At 42.6% G+C, this 23462-nt stretch overlaps 1 protein-coding gene across 5 annotated transcripts in view; it reads right to left on the bottom strand.

Annotated features, from left to right (window-relative positions):
• Positions 1–23462, bottom strand: part of RTN3 (reticulon 3) — a 72177-nt gene that overhangs the window by 9098 nt on the left and 39617 nt on the right. For all 5 annotated transcript variants that reach the window (XM_054240995.2, XM_002755454.7, XM_035263047.3 and 2 more), the window contains one exon: positions 3735–3942. In XM_054240995.2, the coding sequence (XP_054096970.1) occupies positions 3735–3942 (208 nt within the window). The remainder of the gene's footprint in view (positions 1–3734; positions 3943–23462) is intronic.

Below are 23462 nucleotides of genomic sequence, written 5' to 3'. Positions count from 1 at the left end.
ATTTTAATATATCCTAAAGTTTCTTGAATATATCCTAAAGTTTCTAAAACTATTTTGTTTATACTATAACTTTACTGTTTTATTTTTTAAAAAAATGTTTTGGAAAGCCATATTTGTACTGACGATTACACATGTAGGTCCAAGTATCTTGACTTTTTTTGGTATAGTCATGTCCAAGCAATTAAATACTGACTAAAAGACAGATTCTTTTATTATAAATAGCTATTATATCACAATTAGAATATATTTTTTAAAAAATTAAAAGAAACTATGTGCCACTGTACTCCAACCTGAGCAACAGAGCAAGAGTCCATCTCAAAATAAATAAATAAAATAAATTTAAAAATTTTTTTAGGCCAGACTTGGTGGCTCACGCCTGTAATCCCAGCACTTTGGGAGGCAGAGGTGGGCAGATCACCTGAGGTCAGGTGTTCAAGACCAGCCTGGCCAACATGGTGAAACCCCATCTCTACAAAAATTAGCCAGGTGTGATGGCAGACGCCTGTAACCCCAACTACTTGGGAGCCTGAGGCAGAAGAATCACTTGAACCCAGGGGCAGAGGTTGCAGTGAGCTGAGATTGTACCACCACACTCCAGCCTGGGCAACAGAGCCAGATTCTGTCCCAAAAAAAGAAAAAGAATTTTTAGAGATGGAGTCTTGTGTTGTTGCCCAGGCTGGTCTCCAACTCCTGGCCTCAAGCAGTACTCCTGCCTTGTCTTCCCAAGGTGGGTGATTACAGGCTTGACAAACAAAACACTTTATAAGTCTGCAACACTATCAAGCAAAAGAAGGGGGTAAAAAAAAAACCAGTAAGATACCAGAGCTTGTTGCAAAATAGTAAAATTTATCCACTCATTCAACAATATTGACTTGTTAAAACTAATTTGTGGCTCACACCTGTAATCCCCAGTACTTTGGGAGGCTGAGGCAGGAGGATCATTGAGCCCAGGAGTTTGAGACCAGCCTGGGCAACATAGTAAAACTCCATCTCTAACAAAAAATAAAAAAAAAAATAGGTGGGTGTGGTAGTGCATGCCTGTAGTCCCAGCTACCTGGGGTGGGGTGGTGGGTTGAGGCAGGAGGATCACTTGAGCTCAGAAGTTCAAGGCTGCAGTGAGCTGTGATCACGCCACTGCACTACAGCCTGGACAACAGAGCAAGACCTTTACTTAAAAAAGAAAAAACAGGCCGGGCGCGGTGGCTCAAGCCTGTAATCCCAGCACTTCGGGAGGCCGAGGCGGGTGGATCACAAGGTCAAGAGATCGAGACCATCCTGGACAACATGGTGAAACCCCGTCTCTACTAAAAATACAAAAAATTAGCAGGGCATGGTGGCGCGTGCCTGTAATCCCAGCTACTCAGGAGGCTGAGGCAGGAGAATTGCCTGAACCCAGGAGGCGGAGGTTGCGGTGAGCCGAGATTGCGCCATTGCACTCCAGCCTGGGTAACAAGAGGTAAACTCCGTCTCAAAAAATAAAAAAGAAAAAAGAAAAAACAAACCAGTTGCAGTGGCTCATGCCTGTAAATGCAGAACTTTGGCAAGCTGAAGTGTAAGGATCACTTAAGCCCAGGAGTTAGTGACCAGCCCAGGCAACACAGCAAGATGCTGTCTCAAAATAAATAAAGAAAATAAAATAAAAAGAAAAAAACAAAAAACACAATTTGCATTTATTATTGTTTTTTGAGATGGAGGGAGTGCAGTGATGGGATCTTGGCTCATTGCAACCTTTGCCCTCTGGGTTCAAGCGATTCTCTGCCTCAGCCTCCTGAGTGGCTGGGATTACAAGCCCCCCACCAGCATGCCTGGCTAATTTTTGTACACATATATATATTTGAGATGAAGTCTTTCTCTGTCACCAGGTTGGAGTGCAGTGGTGATCTCAGCTCACTGCAACCTCCACCTCCTGGACTCAAGTGATTCTCCTGCCTCAGCCTCTGGAGTAGCTGGGATTACAGGTGCATGCCACCACACCCAGGTAATTTTTTTATTTTTGGTAAAGACAGGGTTTCACCATCTTGGCCAGGATGGTCTCAATCTCTTGACCTCATGATCCACCTGCCTTGGCCTCCCAAAGTGCTGGGATTACAGGCGTGAGCCACTACGGCTGGCCTATTTTTGTATTTTTAGTAGAGACAAGGTTTTACCATGTTGGCCAGGCTAGTCTTGAATTCCTGACCTCAAGTGATCTGCCCAACTCAGCCTCCCAAACTGCTGGGATTACAGGCGTAAGCCACCGCACCCAAACTACAATAACATTTTTAATGCCACATATAGTTGTAAATTATTCCTTCTGTTTCCACCAAGAGAAAATATAAGCAACATAGGTGCGGCCAGAAAACTATTCTTTTGTAGTCCTGAGAGGTCACAGCAAGGTCTCCTTCTCTATGAAAAAACAACTTTATTTTTTTATTGAGACTGAGTTTCACTCTCGTTACCCAGGCTGGAGTGCAATGGCACGATCTCGGCTCACCGCAACCTCCGCCTCCTGGGTTCAGGCAATTCTCCTGCCTCAGCCTCCTGAGTAGCTGGGATTACAGGCGCGCGCCACCATGCCCAGCTAATTTTTTGTATTTTGAGTAGAGACGGGGTTTCACCACGTTGACCAGGATGGTCTCGATCTCTTGACCTCGTGATCCACCTGCCTCGGCCTCCCAAAGTGCTGGGATTACAGGCGTGAGCCACCGCGCCCGGCAAAAAAACCAACTTTTTAAAAACTGTCTATAACTCAATCAGGACAGTTGCAGGTGGGCAAAAAACAACAACAAAAAAACTGTCATTTGCTCGTGTTAAAGTCAACATTGTTTATGGGGTAAGATTTTCAAGAGGAAAGTGTGAAGAAAACATTTGTTAAAGTTAGAGCACAATCAGAAAAGCTAGAAATTGTATACTAGAAATGTAGTCAGAAGATCTACTGACTTCATTAAGGCTTAATTAAGGCTCTAATATTAAGCTAGTAAGAGATAAGGGGAAATCAGTAATAAACCAAGAGTGAAAACACTGAGTTCTGGTATTACCAACAGCACACACTCAACATCAAGATTCAAAGCCATTTCAAGCCTTACTTATGTTGGGGTTTAAACATGCACCTGGGGCCAGGCAGGGTGGCTCATGCCTGTAATCCCAGCACTTTGGGAGGCCGAGGCAGTTGGATCATGAGGTCGAGATCGAGACCATCCTGGCCAACATGGTAAAACCCCGTCTCTACTAAAAATACAAAAATTAGCTGGGTGTGGTGGCACTTGCCTATAGTCCCAGCTACGCAGGAGGCTAAGGCAGGAGAATTGCTTGAACCCAGGAAGGGAAGGTTGCAGTGAACCAAGATCGCGCCACTGCACTCCAGCCTGGCAACAGAGTGAGACTCTGTCTCCAAAAAAAAATGAAAAAATAAATAAAACCATGCACTTGGGACCCCGTCTAACTGAGCACTGCTCTCGGTGCTCTGCTTTCCCTGCCCTGCTCAAGAATTTAGAGTCCTCTATGAAGGACTCCCTTCAAGGACTTCCTGTTTGAACTTCAAGTATGAGCCTTTAATTTGTCAAAAAGTTCTTGGCTCCTAACTTGGCCACTTCTTAAGGTGATTTCAAGGTTTCTAGGGGATGCTTCATGCCACCAATCAGCTGCATTAGGCCCCATAATTCTTGATTTTTAGTCAGGTCTGAGTTTTATACCTATCAGCCTCAGTGAACCCTTCCACTAAAACGTAAAATGTTGCTTTTAAGAGTTCAACTCACTTGAATGGATGGCCTTCTTCTGACTTCTGTACAGCTTGGATGACAGACTTGTAGACCCTGAAGCTGATGGTGACAGAGAGAAGAGCCAGAATGAGGTAAGAAACCACACTGATGACACTGAAAGCTGCCAGGGAAAGCAGCATGATCAGTGTGGTGCCAAAGACAAACCCAGTCTTCTTCACATCTCGCCAGAAAATCAGATCGTGCACTGACAAAAGAAAAGGAAATATGTTATAAGAAAACCCAGAGCCACTATGTCTTGCATACCTGTGGAGCCTCACATTAGCACAGAAATACAGTTATGCCCCACTTCAAGAGAATCTAGTTTTGTTTTTTCAAAGTGATGGGATCTCACTATGTTGCCCAGGCTGGCCTGGAACTCTGGGCTCAAATAATCCTCCTGCCTCCTCCTGAGTAGCTGGGACTACAGGTGTGTGCCACTGTACCTGGCTCTAAGAGAATCTTATAAATGAAAATCAAATTATGTCAGGGGTGATTATTCACGTGGCAAAAGGTTCTTCTGCTATACTGATTAGGTTTCAGGATAGGTTTATAAAGACTTAAGAGCTTATTTCAGCTATGGAAGTATATTGCGGTAAAGTGTCATTTAAGTTAAATATTTTGCTGGGTGCAGTGGCTCATGCCTGTAATCACAGCAATTTAGGAGGCTGAGGCAGACAGATTACCTGTGGTTGGGAGTTCAACCCCGTCTCTACTAAAAATACAAAATTAGCTAGCTGTAATCCCAGCTTCTCGGGAAGCTGAGGCAGGAGAATCACTTGAACCTGGGAAGCAGAGATTGTGGTGAGCCGAGATCATGCCATTGTACTCCAGCTTGGGCAATAAGAGCAAAACTCTGTCTCAAAAAAAAAAAAAAGGTGGAGGGGGACAGGCACAGTGGCTCACACCTGTAATCCCAGCACTTTGGGAGGTTGAGGCAGTTGCATCACGAGGTCAGGAGATCGAGACTATCCTGGCTAACATGGTGAAACCCTGTCTCTACTAAAAATACAAAAATTAGCTGGTTGTGGTGGTATGCGCCTATAGTCCAAACTACTGGGGAGGCAGAGACAGGAGAATCGCTTGAACCCAGGAGGCAGAGGTTGCAGTGAACTGAGATTGCACCACTGCACTCCAGCCTGGGCAAGAGTGAGACTCTGTCTCAAAAAAAAAAAAAAAATGTTTTTTTTTGGCAGAAAGGATGATAAAGCAGGTGTGGTAAAATCTTGCTGTTAACTAAACTAAGCAAACCATGCTTATACATTAGACTATAAAACCAAAGCTAACTTTGCCCCAAAGTAGAAATTGGGGCAGGGGCAAAGAAAGTGGTAAATAAAAACAGACCAAACTCAATTTGTGCTAATTACACAGAAACACCAGTCTCCATGTTAATGTGAAAAGAATTCAGGAAGGATTATGGATAGAGGACCATATAATTATCCAAGCCACAATACCCCCTCCCCTCCCCTTTTTGAGACAGGGTCTCTCTCTGTCACAGGGGTTGGAGTGCAGTGGCACTATGATTGCTCACTGCAGCCTTTAAACCTGGGTTCAAGCAAACTTCCTACCTCAGCCTCCGAGTAGCTGGAACTACAGGTATGCGCCACTATGTCCAGGTAGATTTTTTCTTTTTTGTAGAGACAGGGTCTCAATATGTTGCCCAGGCTAGTCTTCAACTCCTGGCTTCAAGCAATCCTCCTGCCTTGGCCTCCCCCCATGCTGCGATTATAGGCATGAGCCACCATGCCTGGACAAGCAGCAGTACTCCAAAAGTGAGTGGGGGCGGGCACGGTGGCTCATGCCTGTAACCCCAGCACTTTGGTAGGCCAAGGCGGGCAGATCACCTGAGGTCAGGAGTTAGAGACCAAGCTGGCCAACATGACAAAAACTCTGTCCCTACTGAAAATACAAAAATTAACTGGGCATGGTGGTGGATGTCTGTAGTCCCAGCTAATTGGGAGGCTGAGGTGGGAGAACTGCTTGAACCTGGGAAGCAGAGGTTGCAGTGAGCCCAGATCACAGCATTGCACTCCAGCCTGGGTGACAGAGCAGAGCAAAAACTCTGTCTCAACAACAACAAAGGGAGTGGGGCTGGCTGGGCGCAGTGGCTCATGCCTGCAATCCCAGCATATTGGGAGGCCAAGATGGGCGGATCACTTGAGGCCAGGAGTTCAAGAACAGCTTGGCCAACATGGTGAGACACCTATCTCTACTAAAAATATAAAAAACAGCTGGGCACAGTGGCACATGCTTTCAATCCCAGCTACTTGGGAGGCTGAGGCACGAGAAATCACTTGAACGTGGGACAGGCGGAGGTTGTAGTGAGCCAAGATTGTGCCACTGCACTCCAGCCTGGGTGACAGAATAAGATCCTGTTTCAAAAAAAAAGTGAGTGGGGCACTATTAATAATTATGTCAGGAAATGGGTTTAAGTACAAGTATTTAGATTTTCCTAGGCTGGATGTCCCGAACATAAGATACAGTTGCCCAGGATGGTCCTCGTTTAAAGACACCTCGAAATCTCTGAGTGGCAGCTGCTGGCAATCACCTCCAATCTAGCAATGACATTACTTTTTTTTTGAGACAGAGTCAGGGTTTCACCATATTGGCCAGGCTGGTCTCAACTCTTGACCTCAAGTGATCTGCCCGCTTTGGCTTCCTAAAATGTTGGGATTACAAGCGTTAGCTACCACACCTGGCGGACATTATCTTTTGCATTTAAGTCTGCAAAGGCTAACTTCACCACAAATAGCTAGAGGACTTTGCTCCCAGCCACTCTCTGCTCTCAAAAAAGAGCAAGGGCTTTGGAGTTGGAGAGACATGGGTTTGAGTCCTGATAATTTCTCACCATATCACTGTAACCTTTCCAAGCCTCCATTTCCTCATCTGAAAAATGAAGAAAATGAAATCTACTTCCTAGAGTTGTTTTAAGGAATACAGAAGGCTAAGACATTGTAAATGACATGCAGTAAATACTTCAATCCAAATGAGCTTAGCTCAAAAGACTGTGATTTGGGATAAAATGAACCTGGGTATGATTCAAGTTGACTTGAGGGTACCTAGTTCTTCGCCACACTCAGCTACACAACTCTCTTCTGAAACCATTTATTTGAAGACTAACCTTCCTAGAGCCAAAGAACCTTAACTTGAAACCAATAAAACACTAAAAATATACTGATCGTACATAAGAAGTAATCACTGATTCAAAGAGTCTGGCTAAGGGATGCAACTTACTTGGAGAAACAAAAGCTATTGTGACTTCTGATGGGAACCCAGGAGTCACAGATAGTGACGCTGCAAAGGAGAAAAATAACTGGGAGGCAACTTGGGCTCACCTGATTGAACTAAGAGATTGAACAGAAGAACTTAATAGAATGCTGCCTGCTTAAGAGTGAATTCCTATAAGCAGGAGAATTCCTATAGTCAGAGTTCAAGTATATACACATTAAGAGTTCATGTAACTACAAGAAAAGTTTCAACACAGAAGATTTAGAGGGCTGACATCATCAGTAGTAGAACAATCCGATACCATGTGCCTCTGGCCACAGTGCATGCACTGAGGGGGACACAACATTACTTCTGTGGTATTCCCACCCCCAAAATGTAACCTGCATCTAATAAGAAAACACCAGACCAACCCAGATTGAGAAATATTCTACAAAACAACTGGCCTGTAGTCTTCAAAAATATCAATGGCATGAAAGACACAGAAAGGCTGAGGAACTTACTTCTTTTAATCTTAATTCTCAGATTAAAGGAGAGTACGGAAAAGGATGAGGCAGAAAGTGTGATCCCAGATTCTGGATAAGGGGTTAACACAGCTACAAAGACATCACTGGTACAACTGACAACATTTAAATATGGACTATATCATTAATAAAAGTACTGTTATCAATGTTTAATTTCCTAAATTACTGTTAAATTTCCTTAACAATAACTTGTTTATGTAAAACAAACAAAAATGTTTTTGTTCAAAGGAAACACACTCCAAAGTAAATGTAAAGAGGCAGAATGTTTGCAATCGGCTCTCAAATGGTTCAGGAAAAAACATCTATCTATAATGAGAGGGAAGGAGCGATAAAGCACATGTGGTGGCCAAATGTTAACAACTGGTGAATTAGGCTAGGTTAAGATTATACAGGAGTTCCTTGAAGCACACTTGTAATTATTCTATGAATTAAAAATATTTGAAAGACAGGAAGAGAAAGCTTACAGGATAAGGCTGCGACCCAGAGAGAAAAGGACCTTGATGTATCAGAGAAGGAAAAGGGATAAAGGCTGGGGGTGGTGGCTCACACCTGTAATCCCAGCACTTTGGGTGGCCAAGGTAGGCAGATCATGAGGTCAGGAGATTGAGGCCATCCTGACTAATGGTAAAACCCCATCTCTTAAAAAAAAAAACAACAAAGGGCGGGAGGGATAAAGATGACAGGTGCCTAAATGCAAATCAGAAGTTCTACCTTTAGGCTGGGTACAGCAGCTCACGCCTGTAATCCCTGCACTTTGGGAGGCCAAGGTAGGCGGATCACTGGAGATCAGGAGTTTGAGACCCGCCTGGCCAACATGGTGAAACCCACTAAAAATACAAAAATTAGCCGGGCATGGCGGCGCACGCCTGTAATCCCAGCTAGTTGGAAGGCTGAGGCAGGAGAATTGCTTGAACCTGGGAGGTGGAGGTTGCAGAGAGCAGAGATCGCACCACTGCATTCCAGCTTGGGCGATAGAGCGAGACCTCTGTCTCAAAAAACACCTTTGTGCAAATTAAAAGAAGCTACACTGTCCTCATGCATGTTACTGCCATCTGCTGGAAAACTGTCATAAGAAATATTCAAACCTAAAAAGATAACAAGTGTAAATGGTGCCCCTAGATGTGTGCAGTAAACCACCTGTGTAATAGTATAGGCGCTGAGCTCAGCCTTAAGATAAATGGTGAAATTATGGTCTGGATAGAAAAGGGACATAATGACTGAAAAGAGGCTAACGGAGGAAGAGCTTGGAAAAGATGGTTCAACACATCAAGCCTCTGTCTGGAATGCTCTTCCCCAACTCCCCATGGCTTGCTCCTTTACCTCATTCAGGTCTTAGTGCAGGGCTACTTCCTCAGACACTGCCCACCCTAACTAACATCTCCCGCTTTCAGTTCCCTTCAACAGCTTTATTTTTCTTCTGAGCACCTACTATTTTATTTGTAACAGGCTCTTCACAGTTGTTACTGAATGCTTAAACATGGGGCCAAGCTAATGACCAAAAGATAGCAAAACCATTTATTTCCTAATAATTCCACTTAAACTAGTCAACTTTTTACACATGACTCTATTGACCAGACTAAGGATTCCAAGTATAGAACACAAAAGGAAGGAAACTGGCATCGTTTCTGAAAAACTTTTCACTCTCTAATAACTTGGAGAAGAGGAGGATGAAAAATATGAAGAAAAAGTGAGAAATGAGGCAGGTGCTAATAGTTTAATATGAAGCTACTAGACTTACACTAATTTCTTTTTTTTTTTCTTTTTTGAGACAAAGTTTCACTCTTGTTACCAGGCTGGAGCACAATGGTACCATCTCACTCACTGTAACCTCCACCTTCTGATTCAAGCGATTCTCCTGCCTCAGCCTTCCAAGTAGCTGAGATTACAGGCACCTGCCACCATGCCCGGCTAATTGTTGTATTTTTAGTAGAGATGGGGTTTCACCATGTTGGTCAGGCTGGTCTTGAACTCCTGACTTCAGGTGATCCACCCATCTCAGCCTCCCAAAGTGGTGGGATTTCAGGCATGAGCCACCATGCTCAGCACTCTAGTGTTTATTTCATAACCAACAAGAGGCTGCATAGTTTGTGTCCATGAAATTTTTCTTTTTCCTTTTTTTTGTTTTGGAAAGGTCTGGCTGTGTCACCCAGGCTGCCGTGCAGTGGCACTATCTTCACCCATTGCAACCTCTGCCTCCTGGGCTCAAGCCATCCTCCCATCTTAGCCTCCTGAGCAGCTAGGACTACAGGCGCGCACCATCATGAGAGGTTGATTTTTCTATTTTTTGTAGAGACAGGGTTTTGTCACATTGCCTATGTTGATCTCAAACTCATGAGCTCAAGTAATCCACTGGCCTTGGCCTACCAAAGTGCTGGAATTATAGGCGTGAGCCCAGCAGAAATTTTCTTTTCATTCTCTTCTATTTTCATTTACCTATTCCAGCTACCTGAGAATAGTACAGTTATGCATTAAATGACATGTGGACAAGGGACCACATTTATGAACGTGGTCCCATAAGATTATAATACCGTATTTTTACTGTACCTTTTTAATGTAGAGATGCACAAATACTAGTCATTGTGTCACAACTGCCTACAGTATCCAATATAGTGTAACATGCTGTACGATTTGTGGCCTAGGAGCAACAGATGATACTGTATTGCATAGGTATGTAGTAGTATACCTTCTAGGTTTATGTAAGTTACCTATGGTATTTGCCCAATGATGAAATCACCTAATGACATGTTTCTCTGAATGTATCCCCCTGGTAATCAATGGATAACTACTTTTTAAAACAGGAAATTCTTTATTTTGTAATATATTGTCTTTACTTCCTTTCCCACCTTTATCTTCCTTCATCAAGTTTTTGTTTGTTTTCTGAGACGGAGTCTCACTCTGTTACCCAGGCTGGAGTGCAGTGGCTCAATCTCCACTCACCGCAACCTCCACCTCCTGGGTTCAAGTAATTCTCCTGCCTCGGCTTCCCGAGTAGCTGAGACTACAGGTGCGCACTACTCACCTGGCTAATATTTATATTTTTAGTAAAGATGGGGTTTCACCATGTTGGCCAGGCTGGTCTCGAACACTTTGGCCTCCCACAGTGCTGGGATTACAGGTGTAAGCAACTGCACCTGGTCCTTTCATCACGTTTTATTAAGTGCCTATCATGTACCAAGCAAGTGCTAGGAGCAAGGAATACATCAGAACACTAAATAAGGCAAATGAAATCCTTACTTATGTTCTAGTGGGGGACGAAAAGCAATGAAACAGCTGGCAGGTAATCCCAGCACTTTGGGAGGCCAAGGCAGGAGGATCACTTGAGATCAGGAGTATGAGACCAGCCTGAAAGGCAAAGACATGTTATGGATCTGATGATTAAAGGAGGAGAAATTTCCTTATGAAACACTTCTATTTTCTCAACGAAAAGGAACCAAAGTCATCAGCTGGGGTGGGTCATGTGGGTAAAGAAGGTGTGTGGAATGAGAAAATGATGTGAAATCCTTGTTTCAGAAAGTGAGAAAGTGTCTTAAAATTCTTGGAAGAAAATATGGGTGCAAATTTTCATGACCTTGGGTTAGGCAATAGTCCCTTAGTTGCGACACCAAAAACATAAATGACAAAAAAAAAAAAAAGATAAATTTGACATCAAAATTAAAAACCTTTGTGTTATAAATGGTACCATTGAGAAAGTGTTGAGAACATGCACAGAATGCGAATATACTTGCAAATTATATATCTGATAAGGTATTTGTGTCCAGAATATATTTAATGCATAAAGAATTAGATAACTCAATAACAAAAAGGAAAATAACCCAACTGAAAAATAAGCAAAGGATCCGAATAGACATCTCTCCAAAGAAGATATGCAAAGAGCCAATAAGCACATGAAAAAATGCTAAACATCATTAGTCATCAGGGAAATGCAAAGTGAAACCACAGTGAGCCCACTAGGATGGCTATAATTTTAAAAAACAACAAATACTGGTGAAGAGGTGGAGTACTTAGAACCCTCTAAGTGGGAATGTAAAATAATGTAGCTGCTTTGTAAAACAATTTGGGAGTTAATCAAAAAGTTAAACAGAGTTATGATATGACCCAACAACTCTATCTTAGATTGTAAATACCCAGGCAAAGCAGTAGAGAGAAGTTGATAGTATTAAAGTACCTCTAATTAGGCCAGGTACAATGGCTCACACCTGTAATCCCAGTACTGTGGGAGTCTGAGGCAGGAGGATCACCTGAGGTCAGGAGTTCAAGACTAGCCTGGCCAACACGGTGAAACCCTGTCGCTACTAAAAATACAAAAAAAAAAATTAGGATGGTGGTGTGCGCTTGAAGTTCTAGCTACTTGGGGAGGCTGAGGCAGGAGAATCGCTTGAATCTGAGAGGTGGAGGCTGCAGTGAGCCGAGATCACGTCACTGCACTCCGGCCTGGGCGACAGAGCGGGACTCTGTCTCAAAAAAATAAACACATAAATTTTTTAAAAGTATCTGTATTAGTAAAGAAGCCAGATCACAAATCAATGATATCAGCTTCAACCTTAAGAAGTTAGAAAAAAGGCCGGGTGCAGTGGCTTAAGCCTGTAATCCCAGCACTTTGGGAGGCCGAGGCGGGTGGATCACGAGGTCAACAGATCGAGACCATCCTGGTCAACATGGTGAAACCCCGTCTCTACTAAAAATATAAAAAAAAAAGATTAGCTGGGCATGATGGCGCGTGCCTGTAATCCCAGCTACTCAGGAGGCTGAGGCAGGAGAACTGCCTGAACCCAGGAGGCGGAGGTTGCGGTGAGCCGAGATCGCGCCATTGCACTCCAGCCTGGGTAACAAGAGTGAAACTCCAACTCAAAAAAAAGAAAAAAAACAACTTGGGTGGGGCGCAGTGGCTCATGTCTGTAATCCTAACACTTTGGGAGGCCAAGGCGGGAAGATCGCTAATTGCCCAGGAGTTTGAGACCAGCTTGGACAACATGGTGAAACCCTGTCTCAATAGAAAACACAAAAAATTACCCAGGTGTGGTAGTGTCTGCCTGTGGTCCCAGCTGCTCAGGAGGCTGAGGTGAGGGATCATTTGAGCCCAGGAGGCAGAGGTTGCAGTGAGCTGAGATTGTACCACTGCACTCCAGCCTGGGCGACAGAGACCCTGTCTCCAGAAGAAAAAATTTAAAAAAAAGGGAAGGAGGGAAGGAGAGCAGGAGGGAGGGGAGGGAGGGAGGGAGGAAGGAAGGAAGGAAGGGAGGGAGGTAGGGAGGGAGGGAGGGAGGGAGGGAGGAAGGAAGGGACAATTTGAACCCAAAGTAAGCAGAAGGAAAAAAAAAATCAGTGCAGAAAAATCAGAGGAGAAATTGACAAAACAGACAATAGAAGAATAATAGAGAAAAATTAATGAAATCAAAGTTGGCTTTTTGAGAAGATCAATAAAATAATTTAAACACTAGCTAGACTGACCAAGTTAAAAAGAAAGAATATATATAACTGCCAATATCAGAAGTGAGACTGGTCACATCACTACAGATTTTACAGACACTAAAAGAATAAAGGAGTTATTATGAACAATGTTATATTGGCTGGGTGCAGTGTGTTATGCCTGTAACTTTGGGAGGCCAAGGTGGGTGGATCACCTGAGGCCAGGAGTTGAAGCCCAGCCTGCCTAACATGGTGAAACCCCAACTCTACTAAAAACACAAAAATTAGCCAGGTATTACACCTGAAATCCCAGCTACTCAGGAGGCTGAGGCAAGAGAATCACTTGAACCTGGGAGGCAGAGGTTGCAGTGAGCCAAGACTGCACCAACTGCACTCCAGCCTGGGCAACAGAGCAAGACTCTGTCTCAAAAAAAAAAAAAAAAAAAAAAAGTGATACTAATAAATTTCAGATGAAATGAACAAATTCCTCAAAAGACACAACTATCAAAGCTCACTCAAGAAACAAACTGAATAGCCCTATATTTATTAAAGAAACAAACCTAAAAAAAAAAAAAAATGAAACAAACTTTATAAATGCTTCCTACACATAAAACTCCAGGCCCAGAGAGCCTCATTAAGGAATTCTGTCAGACATTAAACAAGAAATAGTATAAATTCTTTCAAAAAAATGAAAATACTTTCCAACTCACTTTATAAGCTCAGCATTACCCTGATTCCAAAACTAGACAAATAAATTACAGAAAAAGAAAACTACAGATCAATATTGTTCATAAACACAAACGTAGAAATTCTTTTTTTATTTTTTTGAGGCAGGGTCTCACTCTGTCACCCAGACTGGAGTGTAGTGGCGTGATCTTGGCTCACTGCAGCCTCCACCACCCAAACTCACAGTGATCTTCCCACCTCAGTCTCCCAAGCAGCTAGGACTACAGGCAAGCACCACCATTCTCAGCTAATTTCTTTGTATATTTTGCAGAGACAGGGTTTCACTGTGTTGCCCAGACTGGTCTTGACCTCCTGGGCTCAAGCAATCTGCCCATCCCAGCCTCCCAAAGTGCTGAGATTGTAGGCATTAGCCGCTTGACATTTGTGTGCAGCTTGCAAAAATTCTTAACAAAAATTTAGCAAACTAAACACAACAATAAACAAACAAAATACTACTACCTCATGACAGGTGTTTCTTTTGGCAAAAATGCAATATTTGCTTAATATTCAATAATAAAATAATTCTCCATTTTAAAGAATTCAACCAAGGAAGATTCCATAATTCACTACATAAACAACTAAAAAAGGATAACCATATGATCATCTCAAAAGATACAGAAAAAGCATTTGAGAAAATCCAACATTCATTCTTGATTTTAAAATCTCAGGAAACTAGGGAAGGGAAATCCCTCAACTTGATACAGGGAGTCTCCCAGTAACTTAAAGTTAACATCATACTTACTGAAAGAAGGCAAAAAGTTCTCTGCCATCACTTCTGTTCAAGTATTTAAAGTTTCTAGCCAGTTCAGTAAGTCAAGGAAAACAGGCCAGGCACAGTGGCTCACGTCTGTAATCCTAGCATTTTGGGAGGCTGAGATGGGTGGATCATCTGAAGTCACGAGTTCCAGACCAGCCTGGCCAACATGGTGAAACCCCATCTCTACTAAAAATACAAAAAAATTTAGCCGGGTATAGGGCCAGGGGCAGTGGCTCATGCCTATAATCCTAGCACTTTGGAAGGCCAAGATGGGTAAATCATGAGTTCAGTAGTTTGAGATCAGCCTGGCCAACAAGGTGAAACGCCACCTCTACCAAAAATACAAAAAAAAAAAAAAAAAAAAAATAGCCGGGTATGGTGGCGGGCATCTGTAATCCCAGCTTCTCGGGAGGCTGAGGCAGGAGAATCACTTGAACTCAGAAAGTGGAGGTTGCAGTGAGCCAAGATCATGCCACTGCACTCCAACCTGGGCAAGAGAGTGAGATTCCGTTGCAAAAAAAAATTAGCTGGGCATGGAGGTGTGCTGGTGTAATCCCAGCTACTCACTCAGGAGGCTGAGGCAAAAAAATTGCTTGAACCCGGGAGGTGAAGGTTGCAGTGAGCTTAGATTGCACCACTTTACTTCAGACTGGACAAAAGATCATCCATCAAAAAAAAAAGTGTGGCGGAGGGGAAGAAAAAGAAAAAAGTAGGCAACCGGATCGGAAAATAGTAAAACTGTCTTTATTTACAGATGGCATGACTGCTTATGCAGAAAATCTGATGGAATCTACAAAAAAAAGCTACTAGAACTAATAAACAAGTTTATTTATTTTATTTTATTTTTTGAGACAGAGTTTCGCTCTTGTTACCCAGGCTGGAGTGCAATGGCGTGATCTCGGCTCACCGCAACCTCCGCCTCCTGGGTTCAGGCAATTCTCCTGCCTCAGCCTCCTGAGTAGCTGGGATTACAGGCATGTACCACCATGCCCAGCTAATTTTTTGTATTTTTAGTAGAGACGGGGTTTCACCATGTTGACCAGGATGGTTTCAATCTCTTGACTTCGTGATCCACCCGCCTCGGCCTCCCAAAGTGCTGGGATTACAGGCTTGAGCCACCGTGCCCCGCCAAGAACTAATAAACAAGTTTAGCAAGATTGCATAATACAAAGTTAACATACAAAATCAATCATATTTCCATATATTAGCATTAACCATTAGAAACTGAATTTAAAATAACATTTAAAATAGCATAAAAATACAAAATACTGGCTGGGCACAAAGGCTCACGCTTCTAATCCCAGCATTTTGGGAGGCTGAGGTAGGCAGATCACCTGAGGTCAGGAGTTTGAGACCAGCCTGACCAACATGGCAAAACCCCATCTCTACTAAAAATGTAAAAGTTAGCTGGGCATGGTGGTGCATACCTGTAGTTTCAGCTACTAGGGAGGCTGAGGCAGGAGAATCACTTGAACCCAGGAGGCAGAGGTTGCAGTGAGCTGAGATCATGTCACTGCACTCCAACCTGGTCAACAGAGCAAAACTCTAAAAAGATAAATAAATAAATGCCAGGCACAGTGGCTCACACCTGTAATCTCAGCATTTTGGGAGGCCAGGTAGATCACTTGAGGTCAGGAGTTCAAGACCAGCCTGACTAACATGGTGAAATCTCATGTCTACTAAAAATGGAAAATTAGCCAGTGTGGTGGTGCACGCTTGTAGTCCCAGCTACTCAGGAGGCTGAGGCATGAGAATCACTTGAACCCAGGAGGCAGAGGTTGCAATAAGCTCACAAGATCATGTCACCACACTGCAGCCTGGGCCACAAAAGTGAAACTCCATCTCAAAAAAGTAATAAATAAATTAAAGTATAATGAAATACAGTAAAGATTATTTCACCCTTTAATGCTTCCTGGCTTCCACTTGGCCATGGATCCCCACCTAGTAAAATACTTTATCCCCAGCTTTAGAGTTAGTTCAACATAGAAATGACTCTGGCTCCAGAATGCCTCAGTTTATATTCTCTTCCATTTGCCAGCTGTATGATTTTGGACAAGACACTCAATCTCTCTATGCATTGGGTTCCTCATTTGTAAAAGAGAATAATATAACATCTACTTCTTAGGGATGTTGCCAGAATTAAGTGAATTAATGTGTAGAAGTGCTTAGAATACTGTTGATTAGACAGTAACACAATGTTAGCCATTATTATTAATTTGACTGACAATCTCTGCTATAACAGAATATTTAAGAATTGAAGTTAAAGTTAGCTATAGAGCAAGAAGATTTTTTCCTTTCCTCTTTGTTGGCAGTAAGATACAAAGAAATTAAAGGAGGCTCATGACTGTAATCCTAGGACTTTGGGAGGTGGAGGCTGGAGAACTGCTTGAATCCCAAGAGTTTGAGACCAGCGTGGGCAACATAGTGAGACCCCGTATTAAAAAAAAAAAAAAAAAAAAAAAAAAAAAAGGCAGGCGCGGTGGTTCACACCTGTAATCCCAGCACTCTGGGAGGCCAAGGCAGGTGGATCACAAGGTCAGGAGTTCGAGACCAGCCTGGTCGACATAGTGAAACCTTATCTCTACTAAAAATACGAAAAAAAAAAAAAAAAAAAAAAAAATAGCCGGGGTTGGGGGGAGGTTGCAGTGAGCTGAGATCGTGCCACTGCACTCCAGCCTGGGTGACAGTGTTAAAACTCTGCCTCAAAAAAAAAAAAAAGCTAAGATGGGGAGGTTAGAAAGGGCCTTATTAACCAAATCTATTTTTTATGTATAAACCTCCATATAAGCTTTTCTATGAAAAAGCATTGCACTCTCAGAACAATGACTGAATAAAGTAGTGTGTAAAGGATACAAAGGAGGACCAGGAGGTAACGCCAGTATGATATATCACCTACGGGGCAGACCAGAGCAGCATAGAATATAGATTTGGGAGTTATCAACATGCAAGCGGTAATCTGAAGCTACAGAAACAGAAGAGATCACTTTGAGGCATCAAATTCCACACATCAAAGAAAACATCATCTTTGAGTGACACTCTCCCCTGATCAGAAAATAGTTCTACCAGCCACTCAGAAACCGAAGACAAATACAGAAATAGGGTTCACTCTTCCTTCTCCTTCATCAACTACACTCAAACAATCAGGGCTGGTTAAAGTCTTTTCTTTTTTTTTTTTTTGAGACAGAGTCTCGCTCTCACTCAGGCTGGAGTGCAATGGTGCAATCTTGGCTCACTGCAATCTCTGCCTCCTGGGTTCAAGCAATTCTCCTTCCTTAGCCTCCGGAGTAGCAGGGACTACAGGTGCTCGACACCACGCCCAGCTAATTGTTTGTATTTTTAGTAGAGATGGGGTTTCACCATGTTGGCCAAGATGGGCTCAATTTCTTGACCTCGTGATCCGCCTGCCTCGGCCTCCCAAAGTGCTGAGATTACAGGCATGAGCCACCATGCCCGGTCAAAGTCTATCTTTTTCAATCTATCAGAAAAAAATAAAATCTTTTGATTAAGAGTTTAAACATTTTTGTTACTTAAATTTACCTTCTATGAGCACTCTTTAGAGATGACTGTCTAAGTCAGTGGCTCTCAGCTGGGTGTGAGACGGGACAAAGGACGAATGGGGAGTAGGCCCTGACTCCTGGGATGATCCATGTCACCTTTTTCAAGCTATGAACAAATTATTGCTTGATTCTGATGTGTGTCAGGTAGAGAATCACTTCTAAAGAGAGCCACTGATATTGACAGGGAATGTCTTTTTTACTGGGTGTGCTATGGGTATCTTGGGTGTTCTAAAACAGAAGAGGCAATGCTGCCACACTAGTGCACAACCTTATAGAGACAGAATGAAGCCTTGGCGAGTCTCTTCCTAGGGTCCTACAGGTTAGTGACCCAAGCTAGTTCAACAGGTACTGGAAAAATAAAAAGCCAAAAATTCTCAAAAGAACGAAGTCAATGTTCCCTTACTTTTCAGGTTATAACTTTATCTTTAATATTATACCACTTAAATTTTTTTTCATTTAAAAGACCTTACTTTTTTCTCTTTTCATGATTCACTACATAAGTAAAATTACTAATTTCTCCATTATATTATATAAAACGTCTGACAAGGAATGTCTGCACCAAGAGTGTTTATATTGCTGGTGGAATTACGAGTGATTCCTTCATTTTATTTTCCAAATTTTCTGTAATGTGGCCATGTTACTTTTATTTTAAAAACTTGAAGGTATTTATTTTAAAGTTTTATTCAATGATCTATATCTTGCCCATGTTATTTAAGGATGCTGGCTGCAGTACCCATGTTACACCTGAAGAGAGCGCTAACACATTCAATGGTAATCTCAGGCTAAGGAAAAAGGAAATCAGTCTTGTGCCATTTCCAGCAGGAACAACAGTAAACCTTACTGATTCCTCACCCATTAGTTTTATTATTGAATTTGGGGAAGACTCTTGTTTTCATTCTAGCTAGTCATTCCAAAAGGTCAATTGACTTTACTCTCCCAAGTATACATCTCAGAGGTAGAAAGGAAGAGCTGTTCAAACACTTAGTCTGAAAAGGAACAAATGTGAAATAAATTTCAAGGTTTTGTAGTCTATCAGCTTTACCTTCTTTTTTTTTTTTTTTTTTTTAAAGACAGGGCCTCACTCTGTCAACCAGGCTGGAGTGCAGTGGTGTGACTATGGCTCACTGCAGCCTCGACTTCCTGAGCTCAGGTGATCCTCCTGCCTCAGCCTCAAGTACCTGGGACTATAGGTGCAAGCCATCATGCCTGGCTAATTATTTTATTTTTTAAATTTTATGTAGAGATGGGGGTCTCAATTTGTTGCCCACACTGGTCTTAAACTCCTGGGCTCAAGCAATCTGTCCTCCTTGGCCTCCCAAAGTGTTGAAATTAGGGGCGTGAATCACTGAAGCCAGCTAGCTACTTCATTTTTTAACAACAAATAAAACTCCAAATCAAGGATCTGTACAATACATTCCACCTTCCTTGCAACCGTTTCTCAAAATTTGTCAATATATGACACATCTCTAAGAACATTCAAAAATCCCTGAAATAACTAAAAGGAAAAAAAAAAAAAAGGCCATGCTTTATGACCTTAAAAAGGAAACTGTTAATTAATAAAAGGGAAACAGGGAGTTAAGCTTTCTTATGAACAATTTATATACAGACAAAGATGCAGACGTTTTTACATAGGTTATTTCTTTTCTTTGGTTACTCTCACATTAATAGTTATAATAAATGAAGCCACTTTTGAGTTGCAAAAGAGGTATCAGGTGATGTGTTTGTAAACTCAGATCCAAATTTTCTGGCTGTGGAAATAGGTTAATAATCTACTCTGCTACAGATTTATCCTTCATCAAAGAAATCCACCCCAACACCCACCAAAAGGCACTGAAAGATCATTGACAGGATACAAAGCTGTCACTCAAAGAAAGACACACATACTCTTGGCCACAGATAAGTCTGGCAGCAGGCCAGAGAAATATGTAGAAACCCCTTTCAAACTAACATTCATCTCACACTCTCAGAAAAAATAGTTTTTTGTTTATTAAAATAATCTACCATCCCCTTTGCCCTCAATTTCAGATTTATAAAACAGAAAACAAAATGGCATTGTTTACCCCTCCCCAAGTGAATAGTACAGAGCTAAAAATGTGAACTTTTGATCTTAGTTACCTGTTACCTAAAGATTATTTTTCTTTCTTTTCTTTTTCTTTTTTCTTTCTTTTTTTTTTTGGAGACAGAGTTTCGCTCTGTTGAACAGGCTGGAGTACAGTGGTGTGATCTTGGCTCACTGCAACCTCTGCCTCCTGGGTTCAAGCAATTCGCTCACTTCAGTCTCCCTGGTAGCTGGTGCTATGGGCATTGCAACCAAGCCCTGCTAATTTTTGTATTTTTAGTGGAGACGGGGTTTCACCATGTTGGTCAGGCTGGTCTCGAACTCCTGGTCTCAGCTGACCCACCCACCTTGGCCTCCCAAAGTGCTGAGATTTTGGGTGTGAGCCACTGTTGGTCATCAATCTTTAGTTTTATGGTTAGTACATTCTGTGACCTAAGAAATCTTTGTCTACCCTATGAAATGAAGGTATTTTTCTATGCATCCTTGGAAAAGTTTTTTGGTTTAGTTTTTATGTTCAGGAATTGAACTCATTTTAATTATTGCACGTCATGTGAAGTTAGAACTGCGGCAGGAGGAATTCTAAGATGGAGCTGGGCATGGTGGCACATACCTGTAGTCTCAGCTACTTGGGAGGCTGAGGTGGGAGGATCCCTTGAGCACAGGAGGCTGCAGTGAGCTAGGACTGCTACACTGCACTCTGGCCTGGGCAACAGAGTGAGACCCTACTGCAAGCGGGGAAAAGAAAAGGATTCTATGACAGCTTTCAAGACTTCTCCCTTGTTGTGTCCTGTATAACTTTCCCCTGTCCCTAAATGTGGGCAGAACCTGTGAATATGATGGGACAGTCATTCTAATTTTTGCATTTGAGTGATATATACAGTCATTCCTTGGTATCTGAAGGGGATTAGTTCCAGGATCCCCAAGGATATAAAAATCCATGGAAGCCCAAGTCCCTTATATAAAATAGCATGGTATTTGTACATGGTATTTGCATATAACCCAAGCACATCAGTTTGGATACTTATTTACTGATTTATCGATTGACTGACAGTCTTGGCTCTGTTGCCTAGGCTGGAGTGCACTGGTGCAATCTTGGCACACTGCAACCTCCACCTTCCAGGTTCAAGCAATTCTCCTGCCTCAGTCTCCTGTGTAGCTGGGACTACAGGCAAATGCCACTACATCTAGCTAATTTTTTGTATTTGTAGTAGAGACAGGGTTTTCACCATGTTTGCCAGGATGGTCTCTATCTCTTGACCTCAAGTGATCCACCTGCCTTGGCCTCCCAAAGGGCTGGGATTACAGGTATGAGCCACCATGCCCAGCCCTGTTTGCATACTTTAAATCATCTCTAGACTACTTATAATACAATATAAATGCTATGTAAATTGCTGTTATACTGTATTGTTTATTTATATTATTATTATTTTTGAGATGGAGTCTCACTCTTGTTGCCAAAGCTGGAATGCAATGCTGGGATCTTGGCTCACTGCAACCTCTGCCTCCTGGGCTCAAGCAACTCACCTGCTTCAGCCACCCGAGTAGCTAGGATTATAGTGACACACCACCATACCCAGCTAGTTTTTGTATTTTTAGTAGAGACAGGGTTTCACCATGTTGGCCAGGCTGGTCTTGAACTCCTGATCTCAGGAAGTGATCCCCCCCATCTAAGCCTCCTAAAGTGCTGGGATTACAGGCGTGAGCCACCATGCCCAGCCTTTATATTATTATTTTCTTGTCTATTTTCAATCCTAGGTTGGTTGAACCCAAGGATGCAGACCTGTAGAATGCAGAGGATTGACTATGTAAGATTCTCCTGATGGCTCTGAAGAAGTAAGCTACCATGTTGTGAGAGGGCCATGAGGTTACAACCTGTAGGCAACATCTAGGAGCTGAGCATGATTCCCCCAGCTGACATCCAGGGAGAAAGAAAGTGGGTATCTCCTTCTACAAATTCTAGAAACTGAATTCTGTAACCAACCAACCAGCTTGGAAACAAAGAAGTCCCTGAGTCTCAGATGAGATCACAACCCTGGTGAGACCCTGAGCAGGAGGATCATGCCCAGAATGCTGACTCATGAAAGCTGTGAGATAATAAATTTAAGTTGCTAAGTTTGCGGTAATTTGTTATTTCTGGGTTCTCTGTTTCTTTACTTGTAGACTCTTGTCAGTACCGCACTGTCTTTATTATTGGAGGTTTTTTTGAGATCGAGTCTTGCTCAGCCACCCAGGCTAAAGTGCAGTATTGTGATCCCGGCTCACTGTAACCACTGTCTCCTGGGTTCAAGTGATTCTCCCATCTCTGCCTCCTGAGTAGCTGGGATTACAGGTACCTGCCATCATGCCAGGCTAATTTTTGTATTTCGGTAGAGATGGGGTTTCACTATGTTGGCCAGGCTGGTCTTGAGCACCTGACCTCAGGTGATCCACCTGCCTTGGCCTCCCAAAGTGCTGGGAATACAGGCATGAGCCACTGTGCTCGGCATTACTGGAGTTTTATAATGTCTTTAAGTAAATGTTCCAAGTTCTCTAATTTTGTTCTTTTTAAAAGATTGCTTTAGATTTGGTAGGCTCTGTGTATTTCCACAGAAATTTTAGAATTGGATGGGCGCGTTAGCTCACACCTGTAATCCCAGCACTTTGGGGGGCCAATTCGGGCAGAATGCTTGAGCTCATCAGTTCAAGACCAGCCTGGGCAACATGGCAAAACCCCATTTTTACTAAAATTACAAAAATTAGCTGGGTGTGGTGGTATATGCCTGTAATCCCAGCTACGTGGGAGGCTAGGTGGGAGGATGGCTTGAGCCCAGGAAGCAGGGATTATAGTAAGTCGAGATTGCGCCACAGCACTGCACCCTGAGTGACACAGCCAGACCCTGTCTCCCCATTCCCCCCCAAGAAAAGGGGGGGGAGAAAGAAAAACAGAAATAAAGAAAGCAAAGAAAAAAAAGAAAGACTGGTTAGAATATGGGACCTTGAATTGTCTTGAATCCATAGGTGAGTCTGAGTAGGACTAACATCTTAACAATGTTGAGTCTTCCAGTTCATGAACATAGCATCTCTCTCCTCTTAGTCATTCTTTAGCTTCTCTCTGCAGTGTCTGGTAGCTTTTAGTATTGTGGTCTTAAATACTTCTTTGGTTAAATTTATTCCAAATAATAAATTTATGCTTTTGGTGCTATTGTAAATGGAACTACTTATTTAAAAAATTAATTTTCTAGGTGGGGCATAGTGGCTCACACCTGTAATCCCAGCATTTTAGGAGGCTGAGGTGGGTAGATCACTTGAGGTTGGGAGTTTGAGATCAGCCTGGGCAACATGGTGAAACCCTGTCTCTACTAAAATTACAAAAATTAGCTAAGTTTGGTAGTGCATACTTGTAATCCCAGCTAGAGGCAAAGGTTACAGTGAGCTGAGATTGTGTCACTGAACTACAGCCTAGGCAACAGAGCGAGACTGTCTCAAAAGAAAATT

Source organism: Callithrix jacchus, chromosome 10 (genome assembly GCF_049354715.1).
Source record: "Callithrix jacchus isolate 240 chromosome 10, calJac240_pri, whole genome shotgun sequence".
Lineage (NCBI taxonomy): Eukaryota > Metazoa > Chordata > Mammalia > Primates > Cebidae > Callithrix > Callithrix jacchus.
Note: the sequence above shows the minus strand (reverse complement) of the source record. Positions and strands in the feature narration are given on the sequence as shown.